The sequence below is a fragment of the Zeugodacus cucurbitae genome, chromosome 3 (genome assembly GCF_028554725.1).
Source record: "Zeugodacus cucurbitae isolate PBARC_wt_2022May chromosome 3, idZeuCucr1.2, whole genome shotgun sequence".
NCBI lineage: Eukaryota > Metazoa > Arthropoda > Insecta > Diptera > Tephritidae > Zeugodacus > Zeugodacus cucurbitae.
This window is the reverse complement of record NC_071668.1, coordinates 9,775,564-9,802,592: the sequence shown is the minus strand read 5'-3', so window position 1 is coordinate 9,802,592 and position 27,029 is coordinate 9,775,564. Positions and strand designations below refer to the sequence as shown.

Below are 27,029 nucleotides of genomic sequence, written 5' to 3'. Positions count from 1 at the left end.
AAACTTTTTTAAATTAATTTTCTGAAAAATTATATTTTTTTTTCAAAAAATAGCTTTTTTCAATTTTTTTTCGGTTTCTTTTTTAAATAAATTTTCAAAAAATTCATATATGTAGTTTTTTTATTAAAAAAATTTGTTTAGAAAATTTTTATTACAAAAAATTTTTTTTCCAAATTTTTGTAGAGCTATTTGTTAGGAAATTTATTTTTTTATTTTTTTTTTGTTTTAATAAATATTTTTAAATAAAATTTTGCCAAAAATCGTCATTAAAATTTTTTATAAAAAAAACTTTTACCGGATTAATCATTTTATCTAATTATTTCTCTGCCTCACACACTGTGCTCAGCTCACCGCTTTCAGAATTCTGCCACAACCCTCAGCTGCAGGGTTTCACATTTGTCATTAACGAGATAAGCAGCTAAATGCGAATGAAGTCTGACCAGCAAATGATTGTGCTGCTGAATGACCAACACGGAAGCTCCAGGCACACACACAAACAAACATCTTCTCATAAACATCCACACATACGCAGACATATGCAAATACACGCATGCAAAAGTGTCTCCCTGGGTGTGAGTCGCAGCATTACCATGCAATGCACAGTATATGAATTATTGATGAAGTAAGACGAGCAAATAGACACACACACAACACACTCACACATACGCCCACAACGTAGCACTTGCTCTTGCTTCCGGTGCGGAGGAGCGCACACCACTGTCGCTGCAATGGGAACAGCAGCTCGTAGTCATTATTTTAAGCGCATGGCATGCAACATGCATGTATATTTGAGATTGTGTGTGCGTGTGTGTCGTAGCTTTGCAGTGCAACACCTTCGTGCGCTCGAATGTCTATCATGCAACATTGTGTTGCAAGCCAAATGTGGCAGCGAGTATGTATATGCAAATTGCATTTCGTTCATGGCCCACTGCGGCAGACTGATCAATGTTGCACGTCGTGCACTTGCAGGTGTATGACGTACGGCAAAATGCGTATGCACCGTTATACAGTTGCATATATGTATATGTATGTTGCATGTAAATTTTTAGCTGCTTCTTCAATGCTTGTAGTCATCTCCATATAAATTCCTTGTACCGTACACCCGCACCCTGCTGTGCTAAATTTTACTCGTAAATGTATTCTCACTTACAGTTAGTTGCGTGCGTGCATAAGTTTGTTATGAAAATCTGAATTTTTGCCTGTCTCTGAGTGTGTGTGTGTCTGCTTACAGTTGACTTAATTTTTGTGCAAAACACCTGCGAGGCAAGTGCGTTGCTTTTAAAATTTTCAAAAGTTTCCAGCCAGCCGAGTGAAAAATCATTTGAAATTCATAGCTTTGTATGTATGCCTTTGTGTGTGCGTGTGTGTATGTCTGTGTGTTAAAAGCAAACGTATGACGTTATGCAAATGCCGTATAAGTTTTCAATTATCAATAAACACATATGTTGTTGTTGTTGTGATGCTCGAAAAGGCATTTCTTCGAGCGTTTTTGTTGCTCACTCTTCTTATAAGTTATCGGAGAGTATGATTTGTTTGTTTTTGATTTTCATTAGATATTGCAATAATTGAATTGCAAACACATCGATCATACTTGTTGGAGGCTCTTAATTTGCATATTTCATAGGTAAATAAATAAGGTCAGTTACTTACATTGTATTTTAGTGCAGTACCCTGTAGGAAAAATTGGAGAAGATACAGATTTCTTAAAAGCTAAAGAAATTTTAAGCTTTACAATAACTTAACTTAACGTAGCTTAACTTAACTTAACTTGACTTAACTTAACGTAACTTAACTTAACGTAACTTAACTTAACTTGACTTGACTTGACTTGACGTGATTTGACTTGACTTGACTTAACTTTAAATTAAATTTAATTAAATTAACTAATGAAGTATTAATTATTAATATAACTTAACTTAACTGTAATTCACACTTTACCTTAACAAAAATTTACTTAATTTAGTTTTAGTTCTTGATTTTATCACAGACTATGAACCTTAACTCTATCGCAACTTAACTTAAATTTAATATAATTTACTTAACTTAAACTTAACTCAAACTTAAACTTAAACTTAATATGAGTTATTTCAATTTTAAGTTTTTCACAGTTATCTCCTATTCTATTCTATGCAGCATACGTAAAATTAAGAATAACAACTTCGAAATTGTAAAAAATTATGGAAAATATCTTAAGAAAAATAACATGTTGTAAAATTTTAAATTGAAGTCTCCTTTCAAGTAATATCATTAATCAAACAGCTAAAGGATAATAATAATAAAGCAAACACACACAAAACCCTCCAAGTTCCTCACACGTTTTTGTCTTTCATCCACTCAAATGTTGATTATTATGATAAAGTTGATTAAAAAGCCATTGACAAGTCAAGTTAAGGGAGTGCACAGCGGCAGTTGCAGTCATTCGAGTCATAAGGATGCACTAAGTTGTCGTTGACAACGAAAATTACACTTCAGCCTCTTAACAATGAATAAATGTCACACTAAATAATCACAGTACCTTTACTCATAAAATTATAGACAGGCTGTAAGACATCTGCTGATGTTGATAAGTGAAAATAATGAATTTATTACTTTATTGCAATATTAAGTTACTTAAGGTATAATGTTAGACACATTTCAGAAATCCTGAAATTCTTTAAATCATCTTGATTTGGTCATTTAAATTAACGCTGGACATTACATATATGGTATGCTCTTAAAGTTTCATATTATAAGCTCTCTGTGCCTCTTTAAAGCTCATCGCACTGTTAAAAAAATATTTTTATTGTCATTTGTGAATGTTTTAAACACTTACACACTTAAGATACTTTTTTTTAAACTTAACATAAACTCAACTTTTACTTAACCTTAACTTAACCATACATTTTACGTAAACATTAACTTTCAATTCGAAATCTCATTTAAATATTAATCCTTTTTATAGCCAATGTTACACATATATAACCTTAAGTTTAAGGTTAAGGTTAAGGTTAAGGTTAAGTTTAAGGTTAAGTTAACTTAGCATTCCTTGAAAATCATCATAATTTAACGATAACCATACTTAAAAAACTTAACTTCCAACTTAACCATATCGTACCATAAATAACTTAACTTAAATATTAAATTTAACCGGTCTTCTGTACAGTAAAACTGTTTGAAGAATTCACTACAATTTCTAAGTTGAAAATTTAGCAACTCCAAAACGTGCAAAATGAGTTTCCATAACATTCTCAATATGTGAATGTCACTCCAAGTCGACACGATGGTGCCTGCTTCTTTCAGGCAGGTACTAGTATGTAACGGTGAATTCGCAAACTTGTGTAATTGATTAAGCAGTTGGAAAAGCCAGTCAACGCATAACGTGCCACACAGACATACACTCGAGAAATGCTGTCAGCTGGCACACGCATGTGATGACGTTGCCAATGTGCCAATGTGGCAACATGCAACCTGACAGCGAGGCAGTCAAAGTTTTTGCCAACAACGACAACTGTCGATGACAGACGAGAGTGCTCGAGTTACTGCCGTACGCGCAGTATTTAGTTTAACTTTGAGACTGGCGTGTTGAACATAAATTTGTCAACGTACTCACCGATTGGGGCACCAATACACACATACATATACAACGCCGCATTTCAATGTCGTTCAACACTTTGTTGCCACTTTTGGCTCGTGCTTGTGCATGTATGTAAAATGTGTATGTGTGTGTGCTGACAAAAATTCGCAAATCCTTGCCACAGTCAGGCGAAAAGTTTGCGTGCAACAGAAATTTTGCGTCACAGCAGCTGAGTGCGGTGGCAATGTGGCTAAGATGTCGATTAGATTTTCTAACGTCGCTGATTAGACGTGCGAAATTATTGGAGAGCTTGATATTGAGGCATGTCTTGCTGTAGTTGCATGATTTATGGATTGAAGAGAAATTAGTAGAGAAGTATTTGAAATTCTCGGAAACCTCAAAATTGCTTCTGTTAGATCGTGATTGATTTTGATATTGATATTGATATTGCTATTGCTATTGCTATTGATATTGATATTGATATTGATATTGATATTGATATTGATATTGATATTGATATTGATATTGATATTGATATTGATATTGATATTGATATTGATATTGATATTGATATTGATATTGATATTGATATTGATATTGATATTGATATTGATATTGATATTGATATTGATATTGATATTGATATTGATATTGATATTGATATTGATATTGATATTGATATTGATATTGATATTGATATTGATATTGATATTGATATTGATATTGATATTGATATTGATATTGATATTGATATTGATATTCACATTCATATTGATATTCATATTGATATTCATATTGATATTGATATTGATATTGATATTGATATTGATATTGATATTGATATTGATATTGATATTGATATTGATATTGATATTGATATTGATATTGATATTGATATTGATATTGATATTGATATTGATATTGATATTGATATTGATATTGATATTGATATTGATATTGATATTGATATTGATATTGATATTGATATTGATATTGATATTGATATTAATATATATTTTGATATTGATATTGATATTGATATTGATATTGATATTGATATTGATATTGATATTGATATTGATATTGATATTGATATTGATATTGATATTGATATTGATATTGATATTGATATTGATATTGATATTGATATTGATATTGATATTGATATTGATATTGATATTGATATTGATATTGATATTGATATTGATATTGATATTGATATTGATATTGATATTGATATTGATATTGATATTGATATTGATATTGATATTGATATTGATATTGATATTGATATTGATATTGATATTGATATTGATATTGATATTGATATTGATATTGATATTGATATTGGTAATGCTGTTGAAATTTAAATTATTTTCTTTGAACGTGGATCCTATAATGCGCAAATAACCTTACATCTCATTCAAATACTTAATTAACTCTCTATGTAGCCTTAACCCTTCACATAAAAAAACTGCGAGGAGTCATTTAATGTCCAAGACTGCCACTAAATTTGGTACCATGTAATGTTGGTTTTGTTTAACCGCCACTACCTATTGTGTCTATGTTGACCACAGAATACCAACTGTGTGACAACCAACAGCCGGAGTCCTATGGCAGCGTTGCCACATTAACCATAATTAAATAGCAGCTCAGTAGTTGATTTATACGAACGAGTATGTAATAGCATAGATATTTATATACACTACAAACATTTATTTATTATTTTAACCTGTATAAAATTGCTATTCATACGCGGATTACCAAACAACATGATTCCGGTAAATTCTATGCACAACAGCAAACAAACGCAGCAACTGTTAATATACACCTGTGCGAGTTTTTGTTTTTTTTTTCGTAAAATAAATATTTTAATTTTTCGGGTTTTCGGTCAATCCACAATTTCGTATGTCAACTGTTGACTGTGGTTAGCCGCGAACTGTTACTATATTTACGTATTTATTTTATTCGGTGGTTTTGCTGGTTTGGCTCAGTTGCTTACTTAGTTGGCAGTGATTGTCACATAGTTATTTGGATGTTTGTGTGGATATGTTTGAAAAAAAAAAAATAACAACTATGTATACATAGGGGATTTTATTAATGTGCTGACTTTAAATATGAATATATGAGGGAGTCGTGTTATAAAATCATTAGTTAGAATTAGCATTTCAGTGATCAGGAGAGAATCTATATCTCTTTGGGGAGATTACTCACTTCTCGGTGGTTTCAATTAATTTAATTTTCCTTTTACTAAAAAATCGAATTTTCATGCAAGGAATGTATAGATGCGGGTGTTTCCATACCATATATACCAATGCAAAATTGATATTTAACACCAACGCAGCCAGACGATGGCGCAGAAATTCTCGACAGCCAATACCAATATTGCAAAAGTCTGCGAAGAAACCCATTTTCCGCGGTCTTATGGAGCTCCAAGGCTGAAGTAATGAACCAACAGTCGAGACAATGTCACTGGCTTTAACCACTTTGGTAAACTTTATTTTTTATTGTGTGTGTAAATATGTATAAAGGCATATGTGTTCTTCATATTGTCTCGGCTGTCAATGTTCTCAGTGTCATTGTTGCAGTTAAGTGTTGTTAAACATTTTTTGTTCTTTTCTCATCTGTTTTTATTATTTCTTTTATCTCCGAAGTCTTCGCTTTGTCTTTAAATTTTTTTATACTGTGAACTTGCTGCAACTCTGCGTTATACTCGAATGTTTGTATTCTTCCAAGCGGTTTCCACAATTTCTTCCCTTTCTCAGTTTCATTTCTATCGCACTTTCTCTCTGCCACTTGACCTCTAGGGAGTTTAATAGTTTCATTGATGTGTCTTTGATTCGATTGTACACCTCCTCTCTTTATAACCACGGAACGATGCTGACGTTTTAGGCCCATAAATATAGTATGACTTTAAACCAATAAAGCTTGGAAAAAGTGACGGAATACAATAAAATTGAAATTGGTTATCAAAGTAGCCAAAATATTACAACTAGGTAGACTTTTGTCTAAGAAACGAAGTGAATACTCAATAAATAATATATTAGGTTGTCATATATCTCACCTCCGTTTTTTCCAGGCACTGCCGCAGATATATATGTATATAAACCTATACCTAGCCCATAAAAAACTTGTGTAGAATTCCATAATTAATACATGTGGCAACACTACTTTGTAAAAATATGTATTTCACCAACCAGGGTTAATAACATATGTTTCTTCGACTTGATTTTTATTGCTTCTTATTTATTTCCGTACAAAAGAAGCAACCACTCAAAGAACGAACGTTCGTCTTATCTATCAAAAATTAAATAAAATATATTTGCACAACAAAACCAGGCAGTAAACAAAGTATGGCGAAGAATTGACGCCAACTTTAACGACCGTTGCGGCACATCGATGACCTCTTTAAATATTAATTCTTGTTGTGATTGCATGGGGAATTGTGATTGACTTTTTACGACCACCAAACGGAAACCAAATCAAACCGACCGAAGGGGTGGCTGAAAACAACAACAACAACAGCAGCAAGTGATACACATATGCCAACAGAAAGCGCCGCCCACTCGCATTGCTCTTTTCAACCCACCGGCTACTAGTTGCAATCATCAACAACAACAACATCCCCAGCAAAACATACGAGCTTCTTCAGTGGGAGTTTAGGTAGCTGGGGACGCTGAGTCGAGCCGGAGCATGGAATGTGCATTTAAATGTGACCACAGCCACTTGGCGGTGCCGCGTTGTGCCGGAAAACTACTTCATCTGTGCGAGCAGCAATTGCAAATGGACGCACGCACACGAACACGTGCATTCGAGTGCACTTCGAAGTCAACTTAACAGAAGTCTCTGCACACCCAGACACACTCTATACGCGGTTGCAGACAGTCAAGTTACAGTGTATGCCTTTTTAAAGAGGGGAGCAATTGAAATCGAAACTTCCCAAACAATTCAACCGGTGGCACACAGTGGCCCTCGGGAATACCGCCGACTAGACAAACAAGAAGTTTTCGCTAAAATAGAAAAACTTCACACTTTGAAGTGGAAAGAAAAGTAAAGATTGGAAAAAGGTCTCCGGAGAGACAGACGGGTATTTCTATGTTTTTTTTTGCTTATTTGTATAATTTTGAGTATGTGAGTATAGCGGAAGAAGCTCTTTGCCAACTAGTTTTGGTTTGAAATTTTAAAAGTGTTTGCTTTAGAAATATTTAAGCTTAGAGTCTTAGGGATATTGCGCAGACATTCGAGCCTTAAACGAATTATTTCCTGTAAACCTCTCTAATTCAATTGTGGGTTCAAACTTGTACTCAGAACTGTGTAGATCGACCACTTGTTGCTCCCATTCCATCGCATATAGTGTTGTGGTTGAACTATTCCCTTCTCAAATTCCTATTTAAATTATACTGCCTTAATTGTATGGAAAAGTTACTGTTGGTAGGCTTTCCAGATCTTTTTTAATTTTGTCGGGTTTTGCCCAGAGTCAAACCCTAATTCTGATCGGACAGTTTTTACGCTCTTCCTTTCTCTCTCTCTCTCACACTCTCTTTCTCTCTAACCCACTTAAGTACTTATCGCCGATGCTGTTCCGAGATATAATTTCAATCCCATATTATTCACAGTCTCAGTGTGTCAAGAGGGATTTGGTCATTCAATCCCAAGGGAAATACCCTTAAATTATCAATTTAATCATTACATACCTCTAGAAAGAGATTGCCATTTCCAACCTAGACATAATAATAGAGGAGTCCTCTCGACCATTGAGTTGATCCCACGCTCCAAACTGCATTCTATATAAACACTAAGTGTTAAATTCAGATTAAACAAGTGAAACCCTATTCAATCTAGGGGTTCGGAATTGCGAACTCAAGCTTAGCTTAACCTCAAAGTGTCCTCTTTCTCAAAAGAGTCCGCATCTTAACAAAATTCCATCGTATTTAGCATTTGGTCTTCTCTCTTGCTTTCTTCTCAAACACTGATTGAGATTTTAGGTATTTCATCGTGAAAACGACAAGGAAATTAACAAGCAAACCAAAATCCCACCGAAAGAAAAAAAAAAGAAAATTACAACAACAATATCTACCACACAGCTTGCCACCGAATTGCTTGTGCTGCACATTAATTGAGCTTTGGTAATTTTTGCCACTTGATCCCACTGAAAGTTGCATTACGCACGTCTGCCGCTGGCGCCCCAAATACTCGTGTATATGTGTACGTAAATTCTCATCTCCAAATCCATTCCAACTCATCAACATGCGAGTCGTCGCAACCCCTGTGGTCAAGCTGAAATTAAGTTGCGGAGAAAAAAATCCGTAGATTTCTCCAACAGAGCTCCCCACAACCAAACCAACCCCAATTAACAAGCGTTGTTGTCCTCCCCAGAAGTTATTGGGAAAACTAAACTAATTAATGATTTCCCATTAAGCGACCAAATCCATTTTTGTGTGGTCGCGGCCACAGCATCAGCGTGAACTCAGCGACTAAACAGCAGACAAACTCATGTGGCAGCATGTAAGCGACTAAGCGCAAAAGTATGTAAGTAAGTAAGCGAAAAGCAGCTTGATGTGTCTTGAGCCAAGCGGTCAAGCGAAGTTGTTACGACAAAAAGTTTGTCTTCAGCTCATTTATGTGTGATGAAACAACAGTATGTGATAAAATTATTGCGATTTTTCCTGTTTTTATGGTATACTCGCACGTCGGCATATCAACACTGGATCACACATAAGTGTGCATCGAGTTGTCTCTGAAAAAAGTGGGGCTCCACTAATTCTTCATACAGAACTTCAGCTGCGAAGAATCCATGCTTTGCAACGCTGAAATAATAGTCGCCGAAAGAAGTCGCTAAGACTCTATTCATAATATCTACTACCATTCAACGAATACCACAGCCTTATTCTACAACATCTCCATTTGGTAAAATATATTTTCAGTTTCACTGTAACCCTAAGCATTTTTGTACAAAATATTGTCCGAATACTATCGACACACAGTGTTCTACTCACACCTTTAACCACATTGGTGGCTAGCTTTGTCTGGCCACAAATCTTGACTATACTCATCTATGTATTTATTTTAGACAAGTTCAGGAAAGTTCAATTTGAGCCAGATTGAATGGCTTTCATTTAACCATAAACGGCATTAAACCAGCTGTTATGGTCCGTACAATGGCAAAAGTTTCTAATTTTGAGGTTAAATATTTTTGTATCTCGTTACGCCATTATAACGAAGATAAAGTTAGGTAGAATCATGCCATGTCGTTGAGTCAAGGTATTTAGACAACATAGTTTCAGTTTAATGTGATTAAAAGAGGAGAGGGAGAGAAGAGAACTAGATTTTATAGAGGCTTTGTTGAAATGCGGCGAGGCTGAGGACTGATCGCTCTCGACTAGGAAAGAACAGAAGCTTTGTTATTTTTAATACAAATATTCTGAAAATCAAAACTTGGATGTGAAACTTTGCTAAAATATAACAATTCGCCTAAATGTAGGCCATAGTTTTTTACCTTTATTACTGTATAATTATCGGAAACACAGTTTAGCATATTTTTATGAGCGAAATATTAAAAAAGGCCCTTGTTAAAAAAACAAACATTCATACCTTTTTCAAAATCGAATTTCATATTTTTTATTAGTGTTAAACATTCTTAAGACTACCAACTACAAACTATATAATACTCGCATCAAAGCTTTACAATATAGGTAAAACTTGTTCGAAAAGCAGACAGCTAAAGGCGTCTACAAACACTGTACGTTAGTAATGGTAAATATGTATGTAATTATGTAAATATGTATATAGGTGAGCTTAAAGCTCAAACTCAATCACGGCAAAGCAAAAAACCACGACAATATATCCATGATGCGCTGCCAAATGCGCCTAAACAACTCTCATGCCAATTCGATGACATTAGCCGCGGTCTCTGCTGTGGTATCCAGTAGTTCGAACTCGGCGGTAGACGGATTGGCGGTACTTGTGGCGGCGGCTGCAATACGCTTCAAAATTACACTATCATCTGGTGCATTATCAGGTTTGTTAATCTTATTAGCGTTGTTGTTGTTAATGGTGGTATCACCGAAGCTAATGGTTGTGCCATAGCTGGATACCACATCGGGACAATTCTCCTGATCAGCGATCAGTAGGAACGATTGTGGCAAGTTATTATCATCCATGATTTTCTTAGCCGTACTTATAGCTTCAGCTGAAGGTTTGCGTTCGCGTGTCATGATCCAGAGGAGTTCTGTAAGTGGTAGTAGAAAAAATTGTGATGAATGGTTGTGATTTTCGATAAAGCTGGTTTTTAGTATATTAAATGCTCGGTAATCTTGAAATAAAATATTCTCTGCTCTAGTTTATCACTACGCTTGGTCTAAGTAGGCAATTGAAAAGTAATGAAAGTCCTCTCTTGATGAACAAAGACTAAATTCTACAGTCTCTCATGATTCCTAAGTACTCTCTGGAGAAAGCCGAGGAAAAGAAAGACCTCCACTCCGTGGGAAAGACCAGGTGGAGATGGATCCAGCAAAGCCAGTCGGTTTACAGAACTGAATCATATATGGATCAGTTCGAGAATTGGACTTCCCTTCTCTTGTGGGCTTAGTACCAATCTGAAAGATTTTAGTCAGTCTGTTTGGAGCTATGATAGATATGGATATCTAAGAAGGTTAGAATAATTCATTTTTATAACAAATACGGACCGAATAGATTCATAACATTGTCTAATATCAAAACCTGACTTCGGTTACCTCCGTATATTTCATATTCCCGAAGTTCTTAGAATTTAGAAAATATTTAATGTTCAGTTCCATCCAAAATGTAGTTTTTCTTACTCGCTTTACAGAGCTTAAGCAAATATCGTTAGCTTTAGTAACAATTTGTTATTGCTATGCGCTTGTTCATTCAATATGTACATTTTTGGAACCGTTATTAAATCGTTAAATAGTTTGTAGGAAAGAAACGTCTGACTTATATAATCCAAAAATATTTTGTTTATATATATACTTCCATATACATATTTAAATATACTTAAGGGAATGCGGAAAAGTGCTTGGAAACAACAGAGCACCGTTTTATCGGCATTTATTCTGCAATCGAATGACCTGCGCGCACGCTATATATTCTAGCTACCACGTATGTAAATACTTATGTACATATGCACGTAAGCACTCGCGTACTTCTGTATGTGATTGCATATTTGGTGTAGCTGTCTGCATAAATTAATTGTGGTTCGCTTTAATTTATTTACGATGAGCATAATTGTTTTGTGGATTGCATAATAATTGTTTTATTCGTTTTTTTTTTTTGCTAACGCCAAACGCCAAAGTGATTAGCGGATGTGATAGCTTTTTGTCTAAGCAGCTATTGTTTTATATAAATATACATAGTATATATTCGTATGTACTTAGGAAAATAACTATAGGAATATATATGAATATTCTGTTATGGTTGGGAGTGCGTGTGTTTGGAGATTTAGAAAAAAAATTCTTTGTGTGTTAGAAGATTAATACTTAATATTTTTGATTTTACTTCATATTTTCAATATTTTCATAAAAGTAGATATGTATAGGGTGTTTCAAAAATTAAAATATAAAAAATAATATAAACAACTAAATATGTTTATATTATTTTTTTATTCTAATTATCGAAATTAAATATTTTAAAAATAGTAATTAATAAAAAAACCAAAAAAAAATATTAAAATAATATAAATTTTTTTTTTATAATTTTTAAAAATTAAAAAAATTATTTCCATCATTTTATTCTAACACTTACTTGTATGCGCAAATGAAGTGAGATTAGTGCAACTGTAGACAACACTGTATGATTTGTAATCAGTGCCCAGCACAATATAGTTCGGTATATCAATGGCATTTGCTGGAAATTATGTAAAAGAAAAATAAATAACAATTATTAAGAAAATCACATGTAAAATGAAGTCAGAAAAGATTTCCATTGGAAAACATTTAAATAAATAATTAAATGTAAATAATATCAAAACTTTTTGAAAAACTTATAAAATGCTAGAATTTAATATATAACTGTAAAATATTTAAAACATTTAAGTTTAAAAAAGGAATTTTAAATTTATAAATATATTAGAATATTGGTTGTTTCATATATTTTTAATTAAAATATATGAAATTTACTTACGATATTTGCTGAAGAGCACATTTATCTGGGATGGGGCAAGCATGCGTGCAACTCCCGTGGTGTTTGTTGTATGGCCAGTGCTATAAATTCAAAATATATTTATATTTTTTTAATTATTTTAAATATATATACTTCTGTTTAAATAAAAAAATATTAATCAATTTAATAAAAATAAATACCTATTGAGGTAAACAAAAATTAAAAAAAATATTTTTAAAGATTTTAGTAAAAAAATTAAATTTCAGGAAATTAAAAAAATATTTTTGATTTAAGTTTTTTACTTCAAAAAATAGTTTTAGCTTTCGAAAATTTCGAAATTTTAAATAATTTTATTTTAAATAACATTTTTTATATAACATTATTTATTCATTCAATATTATTTTCCTATATACACACATATATAAAATATACTTATACTTACTCAACAATCTACTTATAGAATAGTAATATTAAGATATAAGGTATCGCATAAGATAAAAATTCGAGTCTCTCATAAACACCGCAACTAGCTATCATCGACCTAAACCACTTTACATATTGCCAGAAATATATTTATTATCATTATTATTATACACTTACATCGTATTAATTGATGTATTCACCACACCGATTGTGTTGTTGCCTTTGTTGGTGTAACGCGCAGACATACAACGCTTAGCGATCTCAAATATATGCGGATATTTGGCGTACTCATACCAAGTGCCCATGTACTGGAAGAATAAAAATTTATTTTTAAGAAATTTTCATTTAAAATTTAAACAATTTACTCACAGCATCGGCGTTAAAGTCCTTGGGCACCTTCACTTCTGGACAGCTACGTGGGAAGGGTACTTGCGCTGCTGTCATTTGGCAAATGAGGAGCAAGAGAGCGGCGTAAATACTGAGGAAAGAGAGAGAGAGAAAAAATTTTGTTATAGAAAGTGGTTAGAATTACTCCCAAATTCATATATGTTCATTCCCGTTGCAAATATTTAAGAAACTGTTGATCGCTGATAAAATAAAGATCCTTAACATTCGAATTCTAAAATCTATTTGCGATATTGATTAGTCTACTAATATCTGTTCATACAGCTTATAGGACTTAGAGATAGTATTACGGCCGATTTTAATGAAGAAGTTCAACGTGGACCACTATGATTCAAATACATTTTTTTAAAACGTTTTAAGTAAGCTTTTACTTATAAGAATTTCGATGATAGGTCCTAAAAAATGTTTCGCAAAGAACGAGATATCCCACATTTAAGATTCAATATTAAAAAAAAAATTATTACTAAAAATTTTAGACTTCAAAAAAAATTATTTTAAAAAAATTTCAAATATTTAATGGAATTTAATATTTTTATCTTATCTATTCTAATATTTTAAATTTTCCTTTTTTTTTTTAATTTCGAAATTCGATAAATTTCCAAATTTCTAAAATTATAAATTTCAAAATTTTCATATAAAAAAATTAATTTTGAACAATATTTAAATTTTAAAACTGTTTAAATATTTGAAACTTCCAAAATATTGTCAAATATAAAAATATAATAAAAATCAATATTGTCAAATTTCAAAATTTGAATTTAGCAAAATTTTTCAAATTTAAAAAAAATTTTAATTTCCAAATATTACTAAATATTAAAAATTTTACTTTTTCGATCATTTTCAAATTTCAAAAATTTTCAAACAAAAACCTAATATTATTTTTCATCAAATGAAAAAATTGATTACACCTACATATTTATTTGAAACTCACCTCATTTTCAGTTGTGGACTCATTGCTCACAGGAATATTTATTATCAAATCAAAAAATATATATTAAAACAAACTTTTTAAATATTTTTGAATTTTTCAATTATTTTTTTTAATATTAACACTTATTTATTCTTCTTTATTTTCAGATATTCGCAAACACTTTGTCGGTAAGTGCACAATATTAAAAATTCAGTTTGAAATCGTTTTGAATCCTTTTTGTATTGCAATTTCACACAATTAACAAAGAACCCGATGATCCTTTTGATATTTTGTCGTTAAACTGATTTCACTTTATTTTGCACACAAAAATCTGCGTTTTTGCGCCAATTATGTTTAGAATTGTAAAGTTGAACGCGCCAGTGCCGGAAATCAACTGAAAGCTCATCCTACCACTCGCGCATAATTTATAGCAACATCCAATAAAATGCAATAACAATAACATCAATACGCCTTAAATGGCTGGCGGCGGCGTAACGTCAATAGAATTGATTATTTATTTGACACATAATAAATGAAATGCGAAAAAAAGGTTAACAAAAACAAAAAAATATAGTATAAATAATTTGTAAAGAACCCTAAGCCATCGCTGAACACTATCTCTCTCGCCATCACATATGCTCACTTTATATAATCGCAGCTATATATTTATGTTTTAATATTGTTTATATATGTACAGTATATGAGCGCTCAAAGCATTTGTTTGTACAAATAAAGTTCAAAGAATTATTTTGTTATGCTACGTTTGACACATTCACAGTTTCAGTGATTGTTTATATTTTTTTCTCGGACTGTTGCAATAATAATGAATTAACCGTTAAATAAGTGATAAAAATCAATTACATGACAAAATGTCGCATAATCAGACTAATTCATAAATAAACCAATGAGCAATCGGATCTCGCTATAAAAAATTTATGAAGTACCGTTAATTGCTTAATTTCGATGATGAAATTGTTTTCATTTTTTATTGAATTTCGATTATATTGAGATTTTTTTGATCATAATACGTTTTCTAGTTTAAAAATTCTTACAAATCTCAAGATGATCCATTTTGGGTCAGAATAGTAACTTAATAATCTTTGAATATCAATATAGACTTATAGAGGGCGCTCAGAGCATCTCTTCATACAACTACAACCTGTCTAACAAAAAAACCACTGTTCAATCAGATCATCGACGGTTTTACCTTGCTAAAGGGGTTAGACCAATCTAGAACCTTTACTTCGAGAAATTTGTTCTGAGAGTAAGGAATCATGGAATCGAGTTTTTCTCTTTCACACCACCTAATTCAGAATTAATCGGAATCCAAAAATATGGTAAAACTTTGAACCTATATCGGGTTCTACAGGTTTTGAACTTAACAAGAAGGTTATTTCCGTACATAAATACTCAAGATAGTTTGAAATTGCCTGCAAGGGCGTCCGCTATTAGAAAGTATTTTATTGTTAGTACAGGAGGTGGATCAAACCGAGTCCATGCTGATGTTAACTAAAATCTTTAAGCACTATAAGATGGTTATGCAATATGGGGTTTGAACCGATTCGACCTGATCAACAGATATCATATCTGTCAGAAAAATCAGGTTAATTAACTATATTCAAGATGGTTTGAAATTACCTGCACAATAGCCTTTTCACACAGGAGCTAATTGACCAATTAACCGGTCTCTGCTCGATTAAAACGCTGGTTAAGATCGATTTACGATACCAAATAGACTGCACATATTTTTTAAATTGAATATTAAACGAATAGCCGGCAGTGGGAAGGGCAAATTTGGTTTCTCAATCTAAATTTTAATTGATCAATTAATTTGGCTGTGTAAAGGCGTCCGCTATTATAATATATTTTATTGTTAGTCCAGGAGGTGGATTAAACCGAGTCCGTGCAGATGTTATATGAAAGCTTTAAGCACTAAAAGATGGTTATGTAATCTGGGGTTTGAACCGATCCGGCCTTTTGGATAGATGTGATGGTTAGAAGAAACTTTTTTTATATTTACTTCGAAGTAGAAGAAATTGATTAGGTAATCGAATAATTTTCTCTGAGTTAATTTTGAGAGGTGTTGCCACCTGTTTCAATTAAATATTTAAATAATTAATTCAATCAGAAAGCTTTTTTTTCATGCAGGTATTTGTAGTGCTTTATTTTTTTATATTAATTAATTATATTATTAATATTTACATTCTTGTGCAGAGTTTAGATTTTCATTCAGATCGCTTCAACAATTTGATTGATCGGTCACAATTAACGGATCCAAAGATACGCCTTGTGCTACAAGTACACGCTTGGCTGCTCTTACAACATCTTCAGTGGGATTGCGTTCACGTGTGAGGATCCAAGCGGTTTCTGAAAAAGATTTTTATTATAATTAAAAAATTTTTAAGCTTTTTTACCTAAAATATTTTGATAATTTTGAAAAGCGAATATTTTATTTGCTATGGTTTGTTGGGTAAAACTTAGTCTATATATTTAGCATCAAATATTTGGATTTAACTAATCAGTTTTCGAAAGCAAATATATACTATAGAAACTCATAGTTATATAAAACAACAACAACCTACGTTAATACTCTATCACGTTTGTAGGTGCTGATTTTTTATAGAGGGAATCCTTTCAGTTGCCACTAAAAAGTAAAAATAAATTTTGCGGGGAAAGTGAATGCTAATTTAGCCGTATTTATGTCACGTGTTTAAAAATAAACACCGCTACTGTTTGTATTTTGATGTTACGTCAAACTATGCGTAATAAAAAGCTTTGTGAAACAATTTTAATTTACAGCTAAACAACATTTAAAATACACTGAACTGTGCATTTCAGTTGTAAAATTTTAATAGGGTTATCGTAAAATTATTGTAGAAAATGTAAAATGGCTAAGGTGAAGAATGCAAGCATTCACTTTAACCTATAAATGCATGAACAATAGGGTGGTTCATAATTTAGACGAATTATAAATATGCTTAATGACCAGGAAGTCAAGAAGATAAAATCTAAAAGTTGTTAATATATATTTTAAAAAGAAAATTCAATTTAATATGGTGGCCATTTTTTAATACAAAAAATATTACTAAAAATTAAAAAAAAAACCAAAGTAGTTATTACTTACAGCATTTTTAATTTCAAAAACTTTTTCTTAATTTTAAATATTTTTTTATAAAAATTCTAATAAATAATTATGTACAAGTGGCAACTCTGGAGCTTCTTAGCTTAATAAATGCTATAAAAACACACTTTGTTAAGGAAACTAGCTAAAACATCATTTAAATTACCCAAAAATTATAAAATGCCACCGTAAAGCTAGTTTATATTGCTGAGAGTTTATAGTTCAAGTAAGACAAGGCGAACCTGTTGACACACTAGTTTGTAATTGTTTACTTGCTCGTTAAAAATAAATAAAAATTGCAATTAGCAACGTGAAATAAATTTAGAAGTCGATGACACATACATATGTTCTGCAATATACTGGAAAATTCTTAGAAGAGCAATTAGTTAATGAATGAATAAGCCACTTTACACGATTTTTAGTTTGTGAAAAAAAAACAATTTTTTTTATTCTTTTATCCTGTTTTTTTCTTACTAGGGAGGTACTTTCATGAATATTTTTTATTAGAAAATTTAGAATTTTACTAAAATTAAGGAACTAAAATATTTCATTGGTGCTGGGGTTATGGTGGAAATGATTAATGAGGTATATATAATTGACTTACTATAACTGAGTTTATTTTTCATAAATAGTAATAAATAAATTTTATTTTAAAAAACTATGAGGTTTGTCTTAAAGATAAGCAATTATACTTTGCTGATAAAATTTTTATTTTTTCCTTGTCTTGTAACCTCGTCTAACGTATAGTGATGATACGACATTGTCTACTCTCTAATGATACTTTATGGATATATATTTGATAATATATTTGTTTCGATATCTCTGAATAAAACTCCTGAGATGTATTTGAATTGAAAAAAAAAATCATAATTTATTTGCCTTTCCTTTTAAAAAAACTTTCGAAAACCGTTTTCCGCATTAATAACTTTCATTTAGAAAATTTAAATTTCTCTTTAAAAAATTTCACAAGATTTCCTATCACCCTAATGCTTGTGCATAGACGCTTTCGTTATGTCAGACGCACCGGCTTACGTTTCTGACACCACAGTTCAACTGAGTAATTCATACATTTATGAAAACAGATTTTAGTTGTTGTTATTGTTTTTTATTTATTTGTTTTTACTACAATTTTGCAAACACAAAGTAAATGAAAAAATACTACAAATGCAACAACAACAAAACGTTCTAGCTAACAAGCGCAGAGTGCAATGCTTCGAAATAAGTAGCGCCGGCAGAGATCGACACCGTAGATTAATTAAGCATGAAAGTGCATTGTGATCATTACCCAGTGAACCAAAATGTTTTTGAAAGAAAAATAAAATATTGAATGAGAAAAAATATTGAAAAGTGCTGAGATGAAAAATAGAGTGATATAATAATTTTTTCAAAACTTCATTTTTGAAGCAGATGCAAATTAGTACAATCGAACTAGACTGCAGATAGTTCATTATTGCTTGCTTTTCGAACTTTATGGGTTTGGTTTAGTCTGTAGGTTTGTATGAGTCGTAAATTAGTTTATATAAATGTGAGTTATTAAGTATTGTTCGTATGTATGCAAATGCGATGTTTGAGTATAAAACACTCAATGTTATTATTCGTTTAGCAACGTGCGCATTTTATTGCTCTTTGTTATAAACAAATTTAATTATTACACAACTATGATGTATATATGAACTCACAGATTAAATTAAATGACCGTAGATTAAATAATTAAAAATAAAATGTCAGAAATGGCACATGCAATGCAATCAACTATAAGAAAGGGTAAAAAAATTGATAGTTATTTAATTATACTATCTGCAATTGTCTCGACAGTGAGTGCGTGAACTCAATTGGAATGATTTGTATTTTTAGATTTAGTTAAATAATTATTTTAAAAATATAAGAACTTTTGAAAAGACCAATTCTTTAAAAAAAAGTATACCAATTCATTTTTTTTAGTTTTCTTAAAATGGTGTCAATGTTAAGCTACTTTTTAGTATCCAATTTAAGATTTACTACTTACGTGCATTTGCGACAATTAGATTCTTGCAGCTATAGACGACGGCATAATTCTCATAATCGGTACCTAACACCCAATAGTCGGCGGTACCAGCAAGAGCTACAAAGCAAATAATGATTTTAAATGTCCAAAATGTTCAAAACATTAAAAAAAATGACTGGACCGAAAATAACTAGTATGTAACTAGTTAACCATAAATACAATTAAAGCAAACTATTGATGGAATTTGACAAAATACACATTTCCGACTTACCGGCAATACCATTGAAGCGTAGCGCGAGTTTTCCCGGACCAACAATATCGGCAACGCCATCAATAGCTGATTTAACATTGCTGTAATATTAAAAAAACAAATAATAATTAAATAAACTAAATTCATACTTAAGTTCGTTAGTACGCTCACAATATGGATAGTTGGGTATTCAGCACAGAAATCGATTTACTGTTAATGACACCATAGTCAGCTTGAATACATCTACCGTCGGCTTCGAAAATGAAAGGATACTTGGCGTATTCATACCATGTGCCCAAGTACTGTGAAAAAGGGTTGAAGAATTTTTTTTTTTCAAAAATAATATTATTATGAAATGTCTACATACATTTAAAATTGAAAAAAAAAAATTGTATATTTTTTTAAACAATTTTTTTTTTCAGAGTTGTATGGCAACTCTGTTTTTTAGTATTATTTTTTTACATATTGTACAACATATATTAAGGTTCAACATAATTTTCTAACTACTTTTCGAATTTTATTTAACTAAAAAAATAAACTACAGCGTTGACAAAGTGTGGCCAGATTGCTGTAAAAAATATTCAAAGTAAGTATTTCTTCAGAAATTAAAATAATTAAAATTTTTTATTGATAATAATAATAATAATAATAATTCTGAAACCTAATTTTCTTTTTAAAAAATATTTGAGAATCATTGGTAATATTTTTTTTAATTTAATTGGCAACCCTGAACCTGCAAATGTTTTAATCAGCCTAGAAATTTTTTAATTTTAAACCATTACCCTTTAAATTTTCTAATTATTAACTACTTTATCAACTCTAGTACTAAAAATTTTTGCATACATATATAATTTATAATTTTTTTTTGAATTAAAATTATTATATTTGGAAAGGACATTAATGTCAGACCAAATTTTTCGAAATTTGAAAATCAACTAATATATTTTTTCACAGTCTGGCAACCCTTATTTACTAATAAACATAAAAATTCCTCAAGTACTTACCGCATCCACATCAAATTTTCGCACAGTTTGAATGCCAGTTGGACACAAGCCCACATTAACAACCTGACTTGCCGCCATTTTGGGCGAAACCAAAACAATTAGTGACAAATAAACACTGAAATCACAAAAATAACAGTAATAAATTAATTTTTAAATTAACGAAAAATTAATTAGTAATCAGCAAATTCGATAACTCGAAAATTTTTAACACGACCAGTTGCGGAAACTCACTAAATCAATTGTTGTTTTTGCATTTTGGCGTTAAGCGTACTTTGCTCTAGCTTTTTCAGAACACTACCGTCGGCGCGCACACGTTCAGTTTGACTAGCGAATTGTTTATGTTTGGTAACAACAACCTGGCTAAAGTGCGATTCAGATATTAATGCCTTACAGCCGGTTTGCTGCCGCTAATTATACGAGTTATAGCCGGCATGTCACTCGCTCACAAACGTTCATGCACGCATTGAGACGCTTTATGCCGCACTAAGCGCAGTATCAATATTGACAAGCATTTGGTAGCATGTGTTCACATTTTTTTGTTTTTATCTATGACTTTTGTTTTAGTTATACATAGTCTTTATTTTAAAGTTCACAATTAAACTTTATCACCTTTTAATTAGTTGTGGCTTACTAGTTTATGTAAAGTGCTTGACGAGAAATAGCTGCGATGATTAAAAATTGGTCAAACATGTTTGGAATGAGAGACAATGTAGAAATTCTTAATTGAGCCTAAAGGAAGTAGTATGTAACTAGTTTAGAACTAGTTGAATGTTTGAAAAAATGTTAAAAATGTATGTTTTCGGACTTTGAAACAACTTTGGTTCGCTGAAATTTGCTGGTATATAGTGAGTGTTCCAAAAGTATGATGAAATATTGGTAAAAAAACTGTTTTCAATCTGAAAATTGCCAACTAGTCCTAAAGTAAGTGGTTTGTAACTAGTCGTAATAAAGAAAAATTGGGATAACACCTCAAAAAGTTGAAATAAATCTTTGTACCGTAATATAAAAATTAAAAATAAACAAATTTCGCATCATCGACTATATGGACTGGTCTTTGTGATTTTTTTTTTAATTGAGAGCAGCTAAATTTTTATATAGTATTTTTATTTCGAATATGCCTAAAAATTTTAAATTAAATTTTCTTACAAGCATCAATTTTTTCAATTACAACTTGTGCTTGGTTATCGGTCGACCACTACGTATGAGTAACATGAGTAATTGTAAAGTAATACAATGCAAAATTTACAGCTTCAAGTGGTATAATACATCGTAAAGAATAAAGTTTAAACATCTGTTTCCTTTTCCAACAATGTTTGGAAAATTCATAATTAATACATTTGATACACAAAAAGTTATAATTTCTGCTGTGCAAATAGTAAGCTCCAAGTTCTAACTAAGGATGACTTTTAAAATGAATTGAAAGAAGGGCTTCAAAGCTGTAAACACAAGTGTTTATTTAGTTGATTCACTTTGATAACTGATCAGCAGTTCAATTAATATTGATCATTAAAAACTGTTATTTAAGTAACTAAAAAAAAACCAGTAAGGAAAAGCTAAGTTCGGGTGCAAACGAACATTTTATGCTCTCGCAATTTATTGCTATATTTTTATTAGGATTAACACACAATTTGACCCATATATTCGGCATAAAGTTCAATAGAATAACGAAAATCATCATATATGGTGTATGAGGGCTGAGGTAATTCCTGAACCGATTTCACTCATTTTCACCACCAAGGTACACTATAGCCAAGATTATATGCTCACTTAATTTTGCTAAGATATCTCACATATTAACCCATATATGCTGTATAAAGCCCACCGGTTATCATACTATCGAACTATCCGAATATAAAGTATATGGGAGCTAGGGGAAGATATGACCTGATTTTAACCATTTTTGGTAGAGAGACACATTATTAGAAGAAGAAAGATTTTCTCTGAATTAAATTAAAAGATCTGTGAGATTTGCCGATATTTACGGTGAAAAATTACCATAAGGCACTGAGTTCTTCATATTCGATATACGGTGCATTGAAAAGTTATAATCTGATTTCGACAATTTTTTCACAAGCGATGCTACAGACTCGGCTATAACCGCGTAAGCGGTTTCTACGCCAGTTAAGAAGAAGATGCTACAGATCATATACATATATAGTTTTATTCCGCTATCGCCATCAGTTCCTAATGTATACAATATAAAGTTAAGGAATCAGTTGGAATGCGAAATTGAGTTACATGGGAAGTAGGCGTGGTTGTAAACCGATTTTGCCCATTTTTCGTCCGTGTTATCTGGGTGTCAATAAAGTATTATAGACCGAATTTCATTGAAGATCTGGGTCGATTTCAACAATTCGCGGCACTAAATCATAGTTACTTAAGGCGACTAGTTACTTTAATCAGGATATTTCACATATCAGTCGGAATCGTAAGCAACAATGTCGGTCGATTTCGTTTACTTTTGGATCACTTTTTCTTGCATATAACTTTTTTTTAATCTTTCCCGAAAAATTATTTTCGGTTCCTTCCGAATTTAGTTCTTTTTACTTTTTTCAATCCTATATTTGGTGTACTGAATTTCGATATTATTTTTCAAATTCCACATTTTTTTTAATTTTCACTTTTACTCGGATTGCAGAACCTGTCTGATAATAGCTTATTTTATGTTACCCTATATTAATTTAATTCATTTATACTATTTTTATTAACTATTTGTTCTTTATTTATTAACATCACTTCAACCAACTCAATTTATTTAATTATATTTTATTAATTATTAATATTATTTAATACACATGCGCCTAAAAGTATATTTAGTCAACCCACCTTCCTCTGAAATTGTTTTCTCATGCTAATTGTTCTTTTCTGCACTGCTTAATCGACAAGTGTGCGTTGCGCGCCATCTGTAGTTGAAATTTCTGCAATGCTTTCATGTGGATTCCATTCCACAAAGCATCGCCGGAGTGGGTGCCCTTGAACTTGCAAGTGTTGGCGGAAATGTTACTGTATATATGTATATCATAGATTTGTTCAACTAACGGTTGTTTGTATTAGCTAAAACTAATCGAGATAGCTATGAGCTATTTTTTCAGAAAATATTGGGCATTCTCCGATATATTTTAATGAAATTCAGTTGATATTTGTTCCTAGTATTTATATACCTTGGTGTCAAAAATGGATGAAATCGGTTTAATACCACTTCCATATACCCCATATAAAGATTTCCAGACTCCCTTTGGCTTTATGTATTATTTCACATGTGGATAAGTTGTATTTTCAAGCATTGTCTTATATCTACTTCAAGTTTCATTTAAATCACTCAAAATACAGTTGGTTAATTTACGATTCTCATAAAGAAGAGTGTTTATTGTAAAGTAAAGTGAAAATTAAGCCTAGGTTACAAACATATCACCAACTTTAATTATATATTTACATATATGAAGCACTTTTCGTTATAAAAGCACAGCAATTCGCTAAGCCCCACAGTTCTGATTATTTCTTCAAAGTGAAACAATGAAGTCTTCGAGAAAATTAATCCTGTTGCTTACAATCTTAATGCTAGCTTCAATTAAAGCAACACCTTCTACAACAGAAGTTCAACAGAAAACACCAGACGATTTTTCATACGAAGATTATTTAAATAGAACTGAGAAACGACTAACCAGTTACGATGCGCCTTTTTCTCCACTACAGCGAAAATACATCGTCACCTTAATCAAGGTATATTTTTTGAAATATAAAAGACCCTCTTACTACACACCAAGTTCACGCTTTAACCAACTATACAGCTGAACTGGTATGCAGCATATGCTTTCTGCGATCAAAATGGTTGGTCTCTGGCCAGCATTGAATCTACGTTGGAGCAATTTCAAGTGCAAAACTATTTAAATTACTTTAGTAAGTAACTTTATACCAATTTCTTCTTAAAATTAATTTCACACTTCCGTAGACCTTCAAAGCAACCATTTCTGGACATCAGGTAATAAGCTCGCCGACTTGCAAAACTATCGCTGGGGTTATAATGGCTCGAAATTTAGTTATACCAATTGGGTGACGGGTGGACCCAATAGTTTCATGGGTGGTCAACATTGTGTAAAATTGCAGGAGAACACTTTGAAGTGGGATAATGATTTCTGCGAGAATAGTCATCATTTCATATGTGAAATGAATATAGATTCAGGTTATGGATATACAGTTCGACGTTAAAAACCCTGTTGTAAAGAAGGGAATGAATTGGTGGAATTAATAAAATGTGCTAAGATAAAAAGCTCTCCAAAATTGTAATGAATGAATTGAAAAAAATATGTATCAAAGTAATTGGATTTATTAAAAGCCTACATGGCAACTTAAATATTACTCGGGGATCATTGAATTTTTTTTTTTTTTTTAATTTTGCTAAATTTACAAAATTCGATAACTGCTTAAAAGCTTTAAGCTCACTAGTGCAACATTTAAATAAAATAGTAATTGGTTAATTATTTTACTTGCCTTTTTATTAACCAGTACTGTAGATGCTTTATATTGTTAAATTTTCATAAGAATAATTTTTCCATGGCGATATGCTTATGAAAGTTGAGCAAAAAGGATCTTTGACTCCAGTTGGTTTTTTTTAAATAAGGAGAAGTGCATGAGAAAGTGATGAAGAGCAAGACAATATACAGAGACTACATTTTAAAAAAATGTGGTTCCGTTAAGCTCTTTGTCAGTTCTTCATCACCCTTGAAAAGTTCTGAAGTATGAGGAGAAACTACGCTTTGGTAATACCGATGCTTAGATATCACATTTGATTGGTCCAAATTAGAGCACACCCTCTTCACTTCTTCTAAATTAGTCCGGGGTTTTTTCGTTACAACTTCTGGTTCTTACCATTAACTCACCTGTTTCAGTAAGTGGAATGGATATGGTCTGGTATATGTAGGCAACCTATGAGCTCAGAAACAGTCCTATAAATCGACGTAAGAGCCGGCGATTACATTTTTGTTATAAATAATTTGAAAAGTATGTAGACCTTGGGTCCAACTAGGGAATGTTAGAAAAAAAGAATCATTACTGAAGTAATTGAAATACAGCAACTTGAGCAACCATTAAATATTTATCGTCTATTGTTTGATGTGTTCGAATGCTTTTCCTACTCCAGCTGTAGGTAGATTTTGAGTTAGATCACAGAAATGAATACGGCACGTATGGTTTGACCACAAGAGCAGGCGCTCTCCTGTCTGTATAAAAAAACTCTACCATGCAGTAAATACAAGTGTAATAATTTGAAATTTTTTTCTGGAATTTTTAAAGCCATCTTAGGAGTGAATTCTTTTCTTTCCCTGTTTTGGGTTTCAAATCGAGCTCAGCACTCTTGTGACGCTACTCTTAATATCTAAGAAGACTTAGAGATGTAATCTTGGAATATAAAAAGACAGGCATTGATATTTTATCTAACAGAACTAGTTCCAATCTAGTTACTTTCCCACTACTTTGAATATATATTTACGTAGAAATCAAATCTGGTGTGAGCCCCTAACCACATGTGCTTTACTCTTTGATATGTGTGTGAACTGCATCAGTTAGCCGGTCATAAATTACTTGGCATTTGTTGCGTCTATTAGCACCCTTAAAATGTCAAATTCTGACAATGTACATGTTGTGAACTCTGTCTCATTGTGGTTTACTACGGACGCACGTACACGAGACAGACAAACATTTGCAAAGACACACATACACATGTGTATGGAGATATTTAACAAGTCCGGCATACTCGCTACAAGCTCACGAAGTAGTTGGCGGCCCGCTGCTTTCGAACGAATTTGTTTGTGGTCATGTGAGTTACTCAACAAGCTGCTGTTACTACTTAGTTCAAAACCCAAACCACATGGAGTTATACACATATTCTAGAAACGTATGTGTGTGTGCTTATGGGTCTTGTATCAGTCGATTCTTCTTGGCTATCTTAACCAAATCCTTACTGCTCCCCCTCCACCAGCTTGCAACCGGATTGCGGCTCCGCTCACTCCATATGTTGCGTTGTGCTTCGTGATCTCTGACCAGCTTTCCTTGTCGGCTATTCGCCTAAGCGTTCTAAGTGAAATGTTATGTGAGACAATGGGTGAGTTTAAATGAAGCACATTTATCAAGTGAAATCAAGCGCTCCTAATGCGTTTGTATGTGCCGGTAGCATTGAAAGCCGCCTACATGTCTGGACATAACGCTGCCGGATAAATAACTGCGGTGGTAGTAGCCGCTTGCTAAAATCGCATGGTTAAATATTTAA

The 27,029-nt window shown here is 31.9% G+C and overlaps 3 protein-coding genes across 3 annotated transcripts; 1 reads left to right on the top strand and 2 right to left on the bottom strand.

Annotated features, from left to right (window-relative positions):
- Positions 1-10,141: 10,141 nt before the first annotated feature.
- Positions 10,142-14,815, bottom strand: LOC105210883 (apolipoprotein D). The gene is made up of 6 exons (XM_011182082.3): positions 14,430-14,815; positions 13,463-13,571; positions 13,271-13,401; positions 12,692-12,771; positions 12,314-12,415; positions 10,142-10,781 (listed from the first exon to the last, which is right to left on the bottom strand). The coding sequence occupies exons 1-6, from the start codon at positions 14,450-14,452 to the stop codon at positions 10,432-10,434; spliced, it is 795 nt and encodes a 264-aa protein (XP_011180384.1). The 5' UTR covers positions 14,453-14,815; the 3' UTR covers positions 10,142-10,431.
- A 1,724-nt stretch (positions 14,816-16,539) lies between these two features.
- Positions 16,540-21,239, bottom strand: LOC105210884 (apolipoprotein D-like). Its single transcript, XM_011182083.3, has 6 exons — positions 20,999-21,239; positions 20,768-20,882; positions 19,935-20,065; positions 19,785-19,864; positions 19,535-19,630; positions 16,540-16,775 (listed from the first exon to the last, which is right to left on the bottom strand). The coding sequence occupies exons 1-6, from the start codon at positions 21,019-21,021 to the stop codon at positions 16,648-16,650; spliced, it is 573 nt and encodes a 190-aa protein (XP_011180385.1). The 5' UTR covers positions 21,022-21,239; the 3' UTR covers positions 16,540-16,647.
- Positions 21,240-24,243: 3,004 nt separating this feature from the next.
- LOC105210885 (galactose-specific lectin nattectin) lies at positions 24,244-25,139 on the top strand. Its single transcript, XM_029039391.2, has 3 exons — positions 24,244-24,487; positions 24,556-24,664; positions 24,717-25,139. Exons 1-3 carry the CDS (start codon positions 24,281-24,283, stop codon positions 24,971-24,973), a joined length of 573 nt encoding a protein of 190 aa, XP_028895224.1. The 5' UTR covers positions 24,244-24,280; the 3' UTR covers positions 24,974-25,139.
- Positions 25,140-27,029: the final 1,890 nt, after the last annotated feature.